General features: G+C 38.0%; 2 protein-coding genes across 3 annotated transcripts in view; one reads left to right on the top strand and one right to left on the bottom strand.

Annotated features, from left to right (window-relative positions):
• Positions 1-18,776, bottom strand: part of LOC146525257 (protein kinase C-binding protein NELL1-like) — a 788,406-nt gene that overhangs the window by 114,522 nt on the left and 655,108 nt on the right. The gene's annotated exons all lie outside the window — the stretch shown is intronic.
• mapk8ip1b (mitogen-activated protein kinase 8 interacting protein 1b) overlaps positions 1-18,776 on the top strand; it is a 46,636-nt gene that overhangs the window by 9,636 nt on the left and 18,224 nt on the right. For both annotated transcript variants that reach the window (XM_085156281.1, XM_085156274.1), the window contains exons 2-3: positions 6,696-6,807; positions 16,766-17,023. In XM_085156281.1, coding sequence (XP_085012407.1) covers positions 6,696-6,807; positions 16,766-17,023 — 370 coding nt within the window. The remainder of the gene's footprint in view (positions 1-6,695; positions 6,808-16,765; positions 17,024-18,776) is intronic.

The raw sequence follows: 18,776 nt of genomic DNA, 5'->3' as shown, positions 1-18,776 counted from the left end.
AGGGAAAAGAGTATAGTTGGAGCTTCTGTGACGACTAAATACTGGGCTGAAAGGTAGAATAGTACGATCAGAGCAACACAACACAGAAACACATGTGATCGTAGAATTTAAGAGAAGTATTGTGTGGGGAGCATGGCTTTCCTGTTTTCACTGTAATAAAAGATATAGAAGCACTATTTATTTCTCATTGCTCTTTGTCAGGAGATTTAATTCCATTCTGCATATTTTTCTTATCTCTTTCTATTAACAGAAGTCGTCTTCTCACTGCTGTGTGACCTTCCTATATGATAAACTGCAAAATGTCTTTTTCTCACAGAGATTATATCAAATTCAGATCGACATAAAAAATACCCGTATTTGACCTTGTTTGCCATTTGTGATGTAGTTCTATCAGTGTTATATTGGGTTGTTTCTTATATACATACATATATAGAGATATTTATATATTACTGAGCTGGCCAAGCACATCATGGCCTGAGCGTGAGGTCATTCTGCCCTTCATTAACACAAGCAGAGAGACAGGCCGAGGAGACACAAACATGGCAGCAGGCTGCCCTGTCACCACCTGCTGTTACAATAATGCTGCAGTTTGTCCCACATCCTTAGCGATATAAAACTGAAACATCCGTCCTGCAGTGTTGTTACAATCTGAAGTTGTTGTACAACATGAGCTGATGGGACTTGTCTGCAGGGACCGTTTAAAACCTGAACAGTTTAAAACCCACATCACTTAAAGCGAATAATCAAATTAAATAATCTCAGCAGAAAGATAAAATGTGCTGAGAATGGGATCAAAATCACAGATCTGAGCAGGAACTGCTCAAATCAGCCAAGGAGGGGGAACTTAAGGGTTTTTTTACATGTTGTAGAGAGAAATTTATGTTTTGAGACATATTAGTCAATTTTCAATCCTTGAATGTGTTCCTTTTTATTACAGAACTACCTTTGAATTGTTCTTTCTAAACTTTGCCAAAATTGTTGAAAAGTGAAAATATGAAGCCTTTAGTTTCCATGTCAAATCCCGAGTCCCGTCCTGTGTGAGACGTTGCTGAATTTATTTGGTTTTCTGTGCTGTGTCACGGTGATGATGTTGATGTCGGCCGGTTATTACTACATCTTGACCCTATTTGCCATGTCTCACTTTCAGTAATGATGACACAGTAAATGTGTCACAGGAATCTCTGACCTGGACAGCCCAAGCAGTCTGCTGAGTCAGCCTGCATTGATCGCTGGTAGGGTTGTAAGTGTAGTGAGATGATGAGTATACATAGTGCAGGAATATAATCCCAAGGGAATTCCATTTGTTTTCAGTTGTATTTATTCAGTGCCAAATCACAACAACAGTTGCCTCAAGGCAAAGCTAGCAAAGGTGCATCGAGTGTTTGCAGACATATGTGGAAAGGTTGATAGAGCTGGACTGTGTCAGTGGGCTTGGGGTCAAAACCTTACCATTACATACTGATTAAGCTCAGTCCAAACACTGTATACTTTTGTGGCACGATGGAACAATGACAGTCTTCTTACCACATCAAGTACTGCCTAGATAATCTGGTCCAGCAAACTTCCTGTTGATCAGTGTACACATTGAAATAGAATTCAATCTATTAATATTCCAATTTTCAAAAATACAAATTCAATTTCAGGAAGTTGAATTTTAAATGCAGTTGTTAGTGTTTAAAAAAAAATTGTATTTCACAGATTTTCACATTTTCAAGAGAGCTTTTTGACATTAAATAATTGATTGATGACCTTATTGAACTTTTAACTCTTAATTAAGCTAATCGCTAGCCCTTTCACAGACAGCAGCATGTGCTGCTAATGCTAACTGCTAACTAAAAGCCAAGGATCCAGAATTTGTTGTGCTGGCTGCTGAGCTCTGTGGGTTTTTGCAGCACCTCCACATGTACTAGATGCTCCTTGCTCCTTGTCATTTCTATCTCTGACTTTATGTCCTCTACAAGAGTTTGTGTTGTTTTATCTACAAATATCCAACAAAAACATGTATCGCTAATTCATAACAAAGAAAGCTTTGTAACTATCCCCACTAGTGAAGACTGTGTCATTTCCACAGCTCCCCCCCCCCCCCCCCCCCCCCCCCCCCCGAGGTCTGCAGTGCTGTTGAAAAGGCTCTGGAGTAGCTCATACTGGAGGTTTCTGCATAAGCGCATAAACCTGTGACACAAAAAACCTGTGACCGAACTCTGACACTCACAGACTGTTTTCCTTCCTGGTGATGAAGGAAAATGGTGGGCAGGCATGTAAAAGGGCATTTATTCTTCCAGGACCTGAAGCTCAGTAAAGCACCACTCCAACAGCCAAACCCATCTGTTGTCTGATTGGATTGTTAAATTTGTGATTGACATGACATTTACCAATCAGCTGAAAGGAAGAAAAATCAGGTCAAAATTTGTACTTGTAAGTTAAAATCCACACGCAGTCAGGAAACCTGATAGTGATGGGATTTTTAGAGAACCTGCTCTTTCAGCTCGGCTCACTAAAAAGAGCCGGCTCTTTTGGCTCCGAACCGGCTCTTCAGGTTGTTTTGTTGCTTTAATTAATTTATTATTAACAATAATATGAAATTATGCACAAAAGGAATTACTAATGTAAAAAAAAAGTGGTTTTATTTATATATTTTTATATATAAATATATATGGTGGCCCCTAGAGACAAAACGCATACAAACTCCAAAACACATTTCTAGCGTTAACTGAACTTCAAAACAGAGCTACCTAGATCACTTAAATTACACAATTGAAAGCATATGTGTATTGTTTGTGTATTTCTACACAAGCACTCATTAATATTCAAATAATAAAAAAAAAAAAAAGTTAATTTACCTGTTACCACCACACACCAAATCCGGTCATTGGTACTTGCTGGCTTGTGTAGCCACTAGATAACAAAAGCTCAACGCTGGGCGTAGCATCCTGGAGCACTTCTGTTGTGTTTTGTACGTGTTTTGGAGTTTTTACGTGCTTCAGGGTTTGTACGTGCTTTGTCTCTAGGGGCCACCGTAAATATACTTTTATTTATTCACTCCATAAATAAATAAGTCATATAATACAAAGACCAACTAGTCACAGTTCAACTTTTAACTATTTAAATTTTCAGCTTTTTCCTTTTAAACAAATTTAAAATGAAACAACACAAAACGCTGCAAACCACAACACAATTAAATATAAATTAAAATATGAAAACAAAAAGAAGATGCACATTCTCTGTCATATGTACCTGCATGAATAAACTTTCTGAATCCTTTATCATCTGCAACTGAAAATAGTTGTGGATGATCACTATACCTTTCTAATGTGACGTTGTTGTCCCTGGCTCTCTTTCTCTCTCTTTCTCTCCTGCTCTGTTCCTGTGCTACTGCAAGTCTAACTACCGCCCCTCCCCCCTCTTCCCAGCGCAAAGCACAAGGCTCGCATGCAGAGTGAAACGGGAAAAAGTGCGAGAGAGAGGGTGAGAGAAAGAAGAAAAAAAAAAAACACGGCTTGCGATAAGGAGCTGGCTCGCGTCGTTCACGTCAAAGACCCGGCTCTAAGAGCCATTTTGTTCGCGAACGACACATCACTAAAACCTGAGTGCAGAGGTTTACACATAGGTTTTTGCTTTGTATCTGTAACCAGATCTTAACAAAACATTTTGTAACTCGTGTAAATCTTTTTTACACACACACAAATTCTCATCTGTAGATGGACAAACACAAAACTTACAGATATTTTGGTTTGCCATGTTACAAAACTCAGTACACAAATATGCATTTGATTTACACATACAAAATATTTATGACCACAATTTGAGCCCATAAATGGACAGTTGCTGATTGGATTGTGTGAAACTGGCAGCTGTTTCTACTTCTTATCCCATTTATAATGTTTAGGCAAAAAATACATGATTCATAATAATTTATTGTACTACCTAATAAAATTCTTTAGCAAAATTTCCACTGAACTGAAAACTTGATGAAGGGAGGATTTATTGGAGAACTGTTGTATTATCGTCTTAGCTTTAGCTGAGTGTACCTAATCAACTGTTAAATGAGTGCATTTGCAACTCCAATTTTAGAAACGTTGGGATGCTGCTTTGATCACAAGCACCCAGTACTGATTCTTTGAATCTTTTCATGATGTTACTCTATATACTGTAGATGATGAGATATTCAAAGTTGTGACAATTTTATACTGAGTAACAAATTGTTGCAGAATTTATATCTGCAGGTTTTTTTTGCAGATTGGGGAACCTGTGTCCTTCTTTACTTGTGAGACTCTACCACCACAAGATTTATTTTATTTTTTTTATATATACCCAATCATGTTACTCACCTGTTACCAGATGTTTTGTTTTACTACCACATAGTTTTCCAGGTTTTTGTTTCCCCTGTCTCAACTTTTGTAATACTTGTTGCTGCCCTCAAATTCAAAAAGTTATCTGTTTTCAACTTTGAAGAAAATATATGGGATTATAAGATTTGCAAATAATTGCATTCTGTTTTTATTTAACTGCGATGTGACTGTGCAGCCCGTCTTATCTGAGAACTGTTCAACCCTTCACCCTGTGAACCTCGACGTGTGACAATGTAATTTGCTTTGTGCTATACACTCTGTTGGGATTTCACTTATAACTCTGTAGACTCACCGTTTCATAATATCCCTTGAAAATCCCGGATTACTGCTCAAAACTTGCAATTTAAACCAATCAGTTAAAATGTTGTTTTTTGATAGCTTTGGTCACTAACTTATTGTTGTATTGTTGTATATATTAAAGATGGATCATTAAAGATAGAGAGAGAGAGAGGGCATATTCAGTCTGGTATTTGATAACTTTTCCTCAGTTGTAGTTTAATGATATATGCAAACCTGTGGTGAAATAGCCCAGGGTTACAGGTTGTCTTGGACAGGTTGTCAACCTGCTGCAGGGCTAACATTATTAACATTTTGTATTTGCCCCTGTACACCACCACAGGGTGCTTCAAACCAAACAATTAAGATGTGATTAAAGTTCAGAATTTTGGCTTTAATTGAGTGGGTTTCCAAAAGTACTGCATTAACTGTTGAGGAATTATTGGCAGTTTTCTACACACTCCCCAAGTGCTCAAACGTAATTGGACAAACTAACAAACTAACACTATTTCATCATTTTAAATTTAGCTAACCTATAGGTTAGTCAGAATAAAATCATTAACCTATGATATATAGGTTTTAGTGTCAGAAAAAGATTTAAGGATAATGATGATGTAAATCAATATTTCCTCACCACAAATTGCCTAAAAATGAAAAGTAGTTTTATTGAAGGTCATCTAAGTTACTCACATACACTGTGTATAGCTGTGTTGTAAAAGTTTTTTATTTTACATGTATTCCTTTTTTTTTTTTACTTTCCCATTGTCTTCTTTTCTTTGGTTCACTTTGTTCTGTCCTTCCTTCAGTCTGTATCTCCCACCTCCTTCAGGGCTTCATTATGGAGGTAACAGATGCTTTTTCTCGGGCTATTTAACTTTCTATTCCCATCCTCTGACATGTGATGGCTAAAGACTGTAATAGCTGTATGTACTCTCACGCTAGCAGTCAGAAATGACATTACCATGATGCATCAGTGGGGGGATGGTAGCTGCACAGGTTTACAAGGTTTATTTGACGGCTTGCTCCCATGCTCTGTCGTCTTTGTCTTGCATCTCAAATAACATTTTGCTCTAACTCAGTCTGTTACGCCTGGAGGCTGCAGGGTAAAGGGACAACATGCAGCCATAATTGCAGATGGGGAATACTGAAGCATTGTTTACTGGATGTTAATTGAATCCTGCCACAGACAGCAGGACCGTACATTTCCCTTTCTGCTGCAGGAGCATTCAAGACGTTTGTACTTCTCTGCAAAACACAAATTCACTTTTCTTAGTTTCCTATTCTGCATTTTTGCCAGCGTGTGGCTTTATGTGACAGTGAATCCAACAAGTAATCCAAAGGTAATGTTACAAGTGGTGTAAGGCATTACCTTCTTTAAATAAGTAGAATGATACATTATAATGAATTGTGTAATACATTACTTTCCTTGAATAATCACCCTATAGCTCATTGTCACTGACAAAGTATTAGAAGGAGAAGAAAAAGAGTTATGCTGTGTGTATTAATTTTGGTCCCACTTGTGATGAATGAAGTGTAGTGGTGCCAAAAGAAAATCACTTTTACAAACAGCAGATGGAGATATTCACAAAATAAAACAGGCCGATAAAATCCTGGATGCTCATTGTTTTCTGCTCTAAACGAGCAGGTAGTGCTTGATTTATATCTGCCTGAAATCAGTGCTTGAAACATTTAGTAAGTGCTTTAATACTAAATATAAATCCTTTAGAGGTCTGAGTGAAGTGTATAAAACTATGTGGTATAAGAGTCAAACGCCATGTTTCTATTTGTTAGGAACAGTACTATGACACAAAACAATAGCTTTAGATCTGTTTATCTCTTATAAGTATTAATGTAGACGCCTATGCTTGTTATATTTTGGTCATTTTTAGTGACCTATATTCAAATTGTCATTGGACTGAGCATAGGAGATACAAATAACTGGGTCAACAAGAGATTCTGAGATGTACTATGGCTTGAGGATTATATATATATATATTTTTAAATATATATCACTAATCTATGCGCTATCCTCTTCTTGTCCCTCTCACCCTAATCTACCCTTTCACTCAGGTTGACCCATGACATCAGCCTTGATGAATTTGAGGATGACGACCTCTCCGAAATCACAGAGATCACAGATGAGTGTGGGATGAGCCTCAATTGCAATGGCCCAGATATAAAGGTAGGATGGCCCCATGAAGAGCCGCTTCTCGGCTGATGTCTTGTCATAGCTGCAGATGTAGTGTTCATCTTCAAGTTATTCTTTATCAGCTGCTGGTGAAAAAACTAATCAGCAGCTCTGAATGAGAGCTGCAGTATACTAGAGGATCCGCTGAGTTATGTAAAGCTGGGTTGGAGGTTCAAATTGTTTGTGTATGCTATTTGTCATTTATAGAAAGCATTCGTGAGTCCTCCTGCAAAGATTATGACATTATTTTTGTGGTGGGACTTTGGGAACTTTCTGAGTGTCTTGGGAAGCTTTTAAGTTACATCAGATGGTCGTCCACTTGAAAAGGCCGCTGACAAACAAGGTCAAAATGATCGTACACCAAAGCCTTTTAACTCTATCTAACAAAGTTTAAAAAAATAATAATATCGTATTGTACATTCCAATTCCACTCATGCATAACCTCCAGTGTTATTCGTCAACCTCATCATGCGATCCTTCAAAAATTGGGCTTGCCTCCTTTTGGTGACACTCTGTCAAAGTTTGAGTACAGCTAAGGGTCAGTCTCTCCTCTCTGTAGTGTTTTGTAATGAACAGCTGCTGCATTCAACTTCCTGCCAGCAGAGAACAGGAGCCCGAGGCAGACAGGCCTGACAGACGGTGTCGGAGGCGCTCGCTGAAAAAACTTTGAATGTGATCGCATGCGATTGCCCCGATCCATCCTGGGCATCTAAATAATTCACTCTGAGCTGTTTACTGTTTGTTGAAATCCACCAAGAGTTTTATTTTTGGGAGTTTTTTTTTTTTTAAGAATAGAAATGAGGGGGTCACTAACAGAACTGAGTAAGGAATATATACATGTAACTATAAGAGAAATAGTAGTGGAGTGGCGCTGAAGGAGAAAACAAATAGAGTTAAATTTGTTATTCTGTCAGATCATCATCTTCTATTTAACTCTACTGCTGTAACCAAGGCAACTAGAGGGCGAGAGGCTTTTCACAGGGCATTTGTGTGAGTAAATAAGATTCTATCTTTCTTTTCCTTTTTCATTATTTCTGTGAGTTATATTTTATCGTTTTAGTGAGGCAGTGACTTGACTGATGGGACAAAAAAATGACTCTAATAATGCAGCGTGGTGGGAATATTTTGGGGTTTTAAAAGCCGGTACTCTTTCACACAGTACTCTTTTTTTCTTGTCTTGCTATCCTGGGAGCTAATTATAGCTCACATTGCTGAATGTGAGCACTTTTTGCTGGAAGTGTCTATGTGTGCAAAGACAGATGACTCATCTCCTTGAAGAGCCTCGCAGAATCCAAAATGGCCCCATGGATGGCAAAAAAAGACAAATCTCACAGCACAACCAACAACAAATCTCACGTGTTGTCACTCTCAGGAAGCGCAAACAAACTGTTTTGCTGCTGGAAGAGACAGCTCCCTGGTCCTAGTAATGTCACTCCCCTCCATTTGGAAATCTCATGTCTAAAGGTCTACTTATACCTGCAGTTCATTGAAGTTGGCAGGATTTTGCTGTGCTACAGCAATTCAGTTGGGTTGACGTCTGGACTTGGACTAGCCCATACTTTTTCAGTCTTTCTATTGTAGATTTGCTTCTGTCCTTGTGATCACTGTCCGGTTGCATGTGCCAGTGTTGGCCAAGCCTTAGCAAAGTACAGGCATTCATTACCTCTCTGCCATGGTGTTATAATTGATATGGGATGATTAGGGTTTGTTTGGTTTTCTCCAAATGTTATATTGTCCATTATGGCCAAGCATCTTCACTTTTGGACATCTAAGCATGTTTGTTTTAGAGCATTCGGCATACATACATCATTTTACATATCTAGTCTGAGGAGATTAACTTTCTTTTGGAGCAAGGAACTGGTTGAAACTTGCAAGTTAAAGTTAAGGCTGTTATGGTTCTATAAGAATCAGGAGATTGTGATCCGCTCGCACTGCTTCTTGTTTATCTCCTCAGTATGTCAACCAGTGATTAGGGGGCAAAATAATTGCACTGTTGTTTTATTTAAGAAAAAAAGAAAGAAGGACAGAAATGCAATCCCCTTGTTGTGCAATTTTCTTCTAATGACAGTACAGATCCTGTAGAAGACGATTTAGGCTGAAAATTTAGATGTTACTCAAAAGTTAAGATACAGTTAGTGTGTAGATCACATATAGTATATTGTTCTTGTTCTAAGATCATTTTAGCAGCTATATGTTGAAGGAGAAAAATTGCAAAATGTCCAATTTAACAATTTCTTGGCGATCTTATGGATAGATAACAGCTACAACAGTCACACGCTTGGAATTGAGTCCAGCGCTTAGTGAATTGTGTATTTAACAATGCTGATTTCCCGAGCTGTACAGTACATAACCGGACAGAGTCGTATAATCTTTTGTGATAGTCAGTAACAAGATGTGTTGATTTTCCGAGTGTTTTCTATATCTTGCAATGACTCACCAGTGAGGATGCAGTTTGCTTTTTAGATGGTGTTGAACCTTACACTGAAGGCACCTAGCAGAATAAAGGAAGTTGTTGTTTTTGTCACCAGCATGAAATCCTGACAGACACCAGACAAAGGGAGGTTGTAGTAATAAAAAGAAAGACGTCACAGTGTTTATTTTTTAACCACTGCTATTTTCATTGAGGTTTTTAAACCACTACACCCACCCCACAGTTGTACACAGCTTGATTCTTTCAGTTCATGTTTTTTGTTCTATATTTGTCTTGTGCCCAACTTCAATCCCATCACTTAAGACTAAAGGACTAACAAATGTAGCCACTGGCTAACAAACATTTTTTGTTAAGAGTTGGCAGAGAACAAGTTACACATAACAGAAGAGATTTACCAAGTGGTGAAGAAGTCATTTATTGAAGTAGTTGATTGCTTAGTTTTCAACTAATTTTCCCATTTATAAGTTAGATTTAACAAAAAATGTATTTAAGATTAAGTTTAGAGGTTTTAATAATTTTATAAATTATTTTGGTAATTGATCTTCTAATAAACAAAAGGTGCAACAAATAAAACAATACCCAACAATCTACATAGTTTCATTAATATAGAAGAAGAGCATTATGGCAAAGTAAAAATTTAACTTTGGGCGCAGTATTTAGTTGTGCTAAAATGGCTAATGTGGCTATCAGATAATTACTACAAGTTAACATGTGCACCAGCCAGGGTAGCATTTATAAATGCGGTTTAATACTTCAATGTTCTTAAAGTAGATGCTTTCCTCTTTAAATTCCTTTAGCTGTAAGTGATGGGAGGGGCTCTGTGCTTGTTGTGCCAGTTGGAGGAGGTAAAGATGGAAATTTTTAAAAAATCATTTTTGTTGCAAATGATTAATTTAGTATTTAAACATTAGTTTTATTATCAGTTAATATCTGAGGTTTTTTGACAACCATAGTAGACACAAATTCAACAAATGGCATATCATCTTCCTCAGTATGCTGGAAGTGTAAATGTTCAGCTTTCTTTAAATGACATTAACCACAAGAACCTTATTAGCCACTGATTTGGTCTTTGTGTCCTTCTTTTCCACGTCCTTTTAATTTTGTTCAGTTTGTCATGTGAACTATGATGTGCTTGAAAACATTTCTTGCAGAATGTTTAACCATGGAAAACAGAAGCAAGGATCAAAGACTGAATCAGCTTGATGAGACAGACTGACATTCTTTATGTTTCAGCTGTAATCACAGACCTCAGGGGCACTGCCTTGTCTTTGCTTCTCATTTTTAAAGTGCACAGAGTTTTAGAGGCTCAGTCTGTTTTAAAAATTTATGAGGAGGCAGGGCAGCTTTAGAATATTTGGTAGGGAGTCCTCACACACACACACACAGAGCTGAATTCATCAGTGATCTCATCATCCGATGGGAGACTGAAAATGTATCTGGTCTCATCAATAATGAACGGTCACATTGAAGGAACATCACACACACTAGACATGTGTGGTGTCTGCCTGAGTAGGGGGCCACAGAGGTGTGCACTGTGGTATTTGCTCAGTGGGTGGATGGACAGTGGGCTAACAACATTATAAGGACAGAAATTCTCCACCTGACCTTTTAATCTTTACGTTCAGGTGTTTTCAGTCCCATTGCCACAGGCGTATACCATCGACCACATAGCCATGTCTCCTCTGGGGCTTGTTCAGTCCTGTAGCTTGGCTGATTAAAAATAGGCCCAAATTGGCCACCAGAGGCAGAAGTAAGCACAGATTGAAAGTAGTGTTAATAGTGGTAGGAACAAGATATTTTGTACAGTACTTCAAATAATTGATGGGACGGGACGGGATCCACCCATTCTCATCCGCTTATTCTTATCAGGGTCGCGGGGGGGTATCCCTGGTACCACAGGGCAAGATGCAAGGTTCACCCTGGACAGGTCCCCAGTCTGTCACAGGGCTAACACAGGGAGACAGATGGGTGTGTCTTTTTTCCTTCTGTATCAGAATCTCTCTTTGATTTATATCTCTTTTTATTAGACTTGGGTAGAAAAGATATATATTTTTCCATAATTTCTTGACATTTTATTGGGGTATACAGTATGCGATAATAAATATAAACTTAATATAAAAGGACATAAAAGCTGAGCTAACTGATATTAATCATTGTAGCTAACCACGTGCATTTCACCCATAAAGTCTCTGCCATCTGGAAAACAACACTCCTGCGCCTGAGGAGATGTCATGATCAACAAGATTGTAGGTATATTTTTGAAGAAATCCAAATTAAATAAATAGATTCTTTGATTCATTTTTGTGGTGAACACACAAACGTGAAACAAAAGTCACTTGTTATTCCACAGTTAAGAAGCTCCTGTTGAAGAAGACAGAGAAAATGGGCTTTTATCTAAATTAGTGTGCACATGGCTATGGTGAAGGGTTCTTGAAGGGTTAATGGAGAGCAGCTGATGTCCAGAATGAGACTTAAAGATATTTAGTGCTTCTGAGAGACATAAAGTGACAACATGCATTATAAAAATCAGTGAGAGAGAAAGGGAAGTGCTTTCATGCCCAAGTGTAAGGGTGAATGGATTTGATTAGGAGTTATTTGCCGTGTGTGGATTGCTGAAATGTCGTATGTCAGGGTGGAGTCAGATAGGATGGCCAGTTAAATTTAAGTGACTGCAAAAACAAACAAAAAGCAGCATCTACACACAGATTTACCACACATGGAGAATCAAGGCTTTGTATTATGTCTAGATTCTGCTTTATTTATATTAAATTCACTTTCTTAATGTAAATATTTGAAATTATTTATTTTTTTATTTTACAGAACAAAAAGAGAAAAACCTTTTAGAGAAAGTTGGAAAAATCTGAGCTATTGAACTTCATAAAAAGGTGTCATGTCCCTTGTGTGTTATTTCAATTACTGATATTTGTAAAGCACTGTAATGCACTGCAATGCACTTCGACAGTATTGTCTTAAAATATAAGGTGCCCATAAAAATGTTTTAAAGGTGAACCTGTATAAATAAGTATCAGTGAAACAGATCCCCTTAATCCAGAAGGGTAGAAGGAGAGTGATATACAGAGGGAGGATGAGGATGGAGAGTGAGGACGGAAGCAATAGAAAATAAATGGAGCAATGAGAGAGAGAGGGAGGGAAAGAGGGTCTTGCAAAACACCAGTGGAGAAGCAGACCCATTTCCATGGCAACAGTGTTTCTTTCACCTACTGCACATGTCAAAGCTGAAAATACATGCAGTGTTGGCACTTATACACACACAAACACACACACGCACACTGCCCCCATGGATACCGCTCACGTCATCTCATCCACACATGGTAACAGTGGAGAGGAAGCTGCTTCATCAATGCAAACAGAAACAGGAGAAGCCCTGTTTGGCTCTGCTACTGTTAATAAAGAGCAACCGATATGACAGCAGTGTTCTGATATTCAGCCTTGTGCTTTCCTTTATGTATTCCCATTGACATGAACAGACACTTACAAGGCCCGACCCTCTCCTGCATGATTCATTTAAGCCAAATTGATATATATAGAGAGATATCTATATCTATCTATCTGCTCGTTCGTTAATAAAATTAAATAAAATGCAATACTTTACTGGATTTTATAAGAGCAGAGTGAAGCCAAAACTCTGGATTTGACAAACACATACAGGTCGGTATGGTTCAAATGTTCTCTTTCTATATTTTATTTTTCTGGCATTCGGTTTGCAGCTGAGCAGTACGTTTGGGGTGATTTGACATTTTCAGTCTTTCCTTGTGTTTCCCCTGCTCCGGCTGCTCTGATTGGGAGAGAGAAGAGCATCACGTCTTCAAGGCAGCATCATTTCCTTAGTCACTGATCCCCTTGTCTCCTAGCAACAGGGGGCAGGGCTCTTCAGAGTCCAGTAATAATTTCTCATCATAAACAAGAAGAGGAGAAGAGCATTTGCAGGCTCCATTAGGAGGCATTGATTTTTAGCAGGTGAAAAGGTGAAGTGAAGGATAGTGGGGGTAGACAAAAGAAAAATATTGGTGGGAGGATCATTGTTATTAGACGCAGACAGACACTGACATGACGTTGCTGCCCTATAACACAAACTCACTGCTCATCACATGCCACTTACAGGTATTTGCAGTGTGTGTGTAAATGGTTGGTTGGATATGGCTGTAGATTAAAGATGACCAATGGATAATTGGATTGTTTAAGGAATAGATAGCTGGATAAATCATGACTGCATATCGATGAACAGTAGGGAGGAACACTGAGAAGCAAAGGCAGAGAAGGCTGCAGGCCTCAAACTGTGCCCTGCTTGATCACCAGTATTACTATAAGTCTATCCATAGTTTACAAAATTGACATCAAACTGTATTAAAAGTAAAAAGGAATATTTTCCCATAATCTCTGCTGTGAAAAAAACACAGGTTTAAGACATCAACAACATCAGTTATTTATAAACAGTATAATTGTTAGACTGAATGATGAAAGGTGGTATATAGATGGGATGGGATAAATGCCAGCTAGACTGAAATGGATGGATGAATGAACAAGAATCGAATATAGAACATTAGACTGCTGAATGGTTGATAAATGGATGGATAATAGATTGATGGAAGATTACTAAGTGGATAAGAGGATGGAAAGGTAGATAAGCATACAGATAGCTATGTAGCAGGAGTGGGCAATTAATTAACCGACGAGGTCACATGAGAAACTGGACCTGTTGTGGAGGGCCACACCAATAAACTGATCTCAGATCTGCTCAGTATTAATATTATCTTGGAGTGACCCTCAACAGCAGTCCCAGTTTCTCACAATCCCCCCTGTGCCTGATCCCTGCTATACAGGATGATCAAAAAAGGATTAAAGATATAGTCAGGCATTAAAAAAGAATTATACTCATAAATATACATTGAATAAGGTGTGACTGTGTCTTCCAACAAATTGATGCATTCTCACAAATAAAGAATTAATCTAGTAACACTATAAGAGCTGTAAGCCATCATGTTGCCCAGCCACAGTTGTGGAGATGGACATGGATGTTCTGTCTAATCACATTTTATGTATGTGGCTGGAGACATATGTAGCATGCCAAAGATGGAAGGGAAGAAAACACGTAGGTGTTCAAGTTGCAGGGAGGCACATTTTAATTCATGTCTGCAACTTCAGACATAAGATATGAAGGGTCGTACCTATGTTTTATTGTTTTATTTATGTGTTTTCACACACATAGTGAAAACACATAGGAACAAGACAATGCTATCCTCTTCCTCCTCACTTCAAGCCTCTTCCCATGAACTTATGTCATGGCTCTGTCACATATAAATGTATATAAACATGCTTATTCCAAATATTGTTGCAGTTACTTATTGTCAGTATATTAGACATGCAACCATCCCATCTACGACAGCTGGCATCAAGCTGACTAAATAACAAAAACACCTCTAGTAGAGATTACATGTAAACTCACCCTCCAAACATAGAATTCATGATTGTCTGCAATCTAAGATTATGGAAAATATATACATTTTTAAATTTTTACATGTTGGTGTCAGCCCTTTCTAGTATCATCTTTGAAAGTAATCCATGGTCTGATATATACTCGGCAGCCGATCTCCATATACAGTTAATATCTGCATCTTGACAATCTTTGTGTTTGGCTTATGTCTCTATTTTTAAAAGAGCTTTTATTCTTGCTTTTGCCCTCGTTTTGATTCAAAACAGTTGTATGGGTAAATGACTAAACCATATAAGTCTAATAAATGTGGACTGAGTATGAATGCAATTAGATGAACATTTTCCACTTTAGCTTATGGCTGTTTAGCAAACCATTATAGCAGTCCTATTTCAAAGACAGGCAGGCTTCTTTCTTTCTTGGGAGTGAGAGACCTCTGGATATCTGCGATGAGTGTCTCACTGCATACAAATGTGCTTGAAGGCAACACTTAGCCAACAGAAATGAATTAACCTCCATTCCATTCAGCCACTGTTATCTTACAGAGTGCTGTCTGTTACAACAAAGGTTTAAATGTTTACGATATTGGTTATAATACATTCCTGGTACTTGTGATTTCTCGGTGTATGAAGTATTTACAGAATAGTAGCTTATTAAATTATGGGTTTTTTTTTTTTACTCTTCCTCACAGTTTCCTTTGTGAGGTTTGTTTCCTAAAATAGTTTAAGGTGACTGTGACTGTGTTTTGTATGGCAGCTGAGAATTACACCAGTGTTTCTCCTACCATTGCCTTGAGGGGGCGATCCAATACTGCAGCCCAACCCCACAGTCAGCCTAGAGAAAACACTGTTAACTTTATTCAGGACTAGCACAGATGTTTAAAAAGAATATGACTTGGATCCAAACTAAATTTTATAGATGCTAAAACTGACAAAAAAAAATGAACAAACAAAAATAAATAAATAAATAAAGGTTTGATAATACTATATTACTCAGTATCAAAAATAAATGTTATAGCATTAAGTTTAATTAGGTTTTAGTTCTAGAGCAACTATACTGTTTTTGTTTCGTTTTGTTTATTTGCTCATGTCTCTCAAATTGTAAAAACTAAATAGATTATTTTAGATTTATAACTTATAATAACTATAAATAACTTTTTTTTCTGATCGTGCTGTAGAAGGTGGCAGACCTCCAAAACAGTTGCTCAACATTGTTCGTGTTCTTGTTTTATTTGCATTTGTTTTTTTTGCAGGTTTCTCTGTATGTGAGGCAAACAGAGAGCGCTAAAGACCATAATAGGCTTAACAACGACTTGCCATGTTGTGTGTGTGTCTGTTTTGTATGTGTAGCTGCAGGGATAGTGATGATAAGTGAAACAGACTGTACTGTCCCAGTGCCCTCTGACTTTCTGTCTCTCAAATGCTTTGCTTGTGTGTTGTTTCAGCAGCAGTGAATCTCTTCTTCTTTTTTTGCCAACAAACTCATATCTTGCACACTGTGTATGATTAGCGTTAGAGTAAATAAATGTGCCTAATTTTCCAACTCTTGTTTTATGAATTGATTGTTTAGCCTAACGGAGTCATTGATTTTGAGAGGTTTCATCATCAAAGCAATTAACAAATTGATTCAATTGCAGTGCTGCACGAAAGGCCAGAGGTATTATATCTGTTTCTTTTGGGGGCGTGAATATTTTTAACAATTCCCTGTTTCCAGGGTCAATATCATGAATTTGTTTTGAAATTCTTGTACTAATTTTCTTACTAGAATAGGTTTCTAGGCTTTAAAAGTAAAAAGATAAAATGAGAAATAGCAGAGCAGAGTGAGTTTTTACTCTAACCTCATTACTGCAGGTAAATTCTGTCAGGTAGAAAAGCTTGATGCTAGAAATAGTCCGCCTCTGCTTTAAACGGCACTGTGTGTTGGCAGTGAGTGTGTTCCTGTTGAAGACAGAGTTGCTTCCAATTGGCCAGCTAAATCTCCTCATCCCATCCACATACACTCTCTCTCACTGTCTTCCTCTCTCTCTCTCTTCCCTGTCTTGACTGATGTCGGGCTTATTCCAATCCCTGCAGAGCCGTGTGAGACGAGGAACCAATAGCATGTCGGGGAAGGCGGAGCTAGGAGCAGTCGGCCAGCTTCAGGCAGAGATGCTGCATTTGGACCTCATCGATGGTGCTGACGGTTACCGCGGTGACAAAGAATCCTCGAAGGCGTCTGCAATTTCAACTCCGCCAGTCACCAAGGACCCTGCAGCACCTGTTACCATGGATACTTACCGGCCCAAGAGACCCACGACCCTTAACCTCTTCCCAATCGTGCCACGCACACAGGTATAGCCTGAATTAACCTTATCCTCTCGCTCTCTCACACACACACACATTCACTCACACAGTTACACAGTTTGTGGCAGGTGGACAAATATTGATGAGTAATTCTGAGGGACTGTGGGAATGTTTCAGTGTTTTTCTTTCAGTGTTTTTTCACTCCACCTATATTGGAGCCTCCTCTCACACAAATATTATGTTTGAAATTGGAAATATAACTGGATAACCTACTTGACATCACCACTGGATTCACTACAATTGCTTCTCTGACAGGATGTGTTTTCTCCACTGAACAATAGCCTCAACTGTCATTTCTTTTTTTCTATTGGTGCACGTCTCTGTTTGCTTCAATGGCGCTTGAGCTCGTGACCATTCGTCTCTGTGTGTGTGTGTCCATGTAAATCAATCTAAGTGAGGACCAGCACTAAGAAGGAAGACATTTTGTTTAGGGTAGTTTTAGGCTTTAGTTTTGGAATGTGAACTAAAAAATGTAAAGTATCGATAAAGAGCAGCGGTGTAGCCATGCAAATGTGTGCAACCATGTTCGGGTTTACGGCGACAGTGAAGGTGTGTTTAAAAAATGTATTTGTACTATAGAGCACACATTTAGATTTTTCTTTTTTCGTTCAGTAAAACCTATAAATTAAAAATTGAGCATTACAATCTGCTAATTAAGTTTTGATAATGACAGTGGTATAGTTATGGTTTGAGTAGGTGGTAGACATCAGAGTGAAAGATAGTGATGAGGGTTGAAGTACTTTGTTCAGATAAGGGAAACATTATGACTTGGATCAAAAGGTTATAAAAGCCTTGGTTGTCATGGTTAAAGTATGAATTGATTTGGTTCAGATAGTGTTTGTAGTTTGTTAATAATTACTTATTGAGTTACTTGAAATTGAGGTCCTCATCTTATTCTTTTCTTGACTCCCTCCTTTATACCCGTAACGATTACTGGACCAGGACATTCATCATTATAGCCTCTTGCTAATATGTTGATCTTCTTGACTTGAGGACAGTGTCCAAGTTCAAATAAAACACATCTAATGTGCACAAAATCAAAACCTTTAGCTAGCTCCAGGAGATGTTTCAACACCTGCACAAGCGTCACTGACGTTTCTTTCAGTTCTGGGAAGGAAAAGTAGCATGTAGTGAGTGGATTAGAACTTGTTAGGTGAAAAGAGCTTCAGAGAATATGGTTGGATGAACAATACAGTTACTTTGCCTTATAACCGAACAAAATACTATAAAATGGGCTAAAGAGTCAGAAATAATGTTACATGATACATTACACTGTTAATTCAGATAATAAAGGATTTGTTGCCATGACTTGTTAATGTGATGGAATTAATGTGAGAAAAAAAAGGCAAAACCATGTCATTCAAGAAAACAAATTAAATCATTTTATTCATGTTTACATTTGAATTCTAGAAATATTTCCTTTGATTCACTGAAATGTAGAACTAGCTCTATGTCATATACATAGTAATGTATACAGTGAGTGAGTTTGGCCTCCTTGAGCGCAGGCAGTCAGCATGATCAGCCAAGCGTCTACAGCCTATTTGCCTTTGCTTTGCACTTGATCTGGAAGCAAAGCCTGCTCTGCTCAGTGCTCCGCTTTGTTCCTGTAGGTTGTTTGAGCTGTCAAAACTGAAAAGTATGAAGGAAGTAATTGGTCTCAGTTATGTTTCAACTGGGGAAATCTTCTTGTCTATTCCAGCACTGTTCATTTTTACCGTTTATACAGCAACTAGAAAAAAAA

This window comes from Neolamprologus multifasciatus, chromosome 1 (assembly GCF_963576455.1).
Source record: "Neolamprologus multifasciatus chromosome 1, fNeoMul1.2, whole genome shotgun sequence".
In the NCBI taxonomy this organism is placed as follows: Eukaryota; Metazoa; Chordata; class Actinopteri; order Cichliformes; family Cichlidae; genus Neolamprologus; species Neolamprologus multifasciatus.
This window is presented reverse-complemented; position numbering and strand designations above follow the sequence as displayed.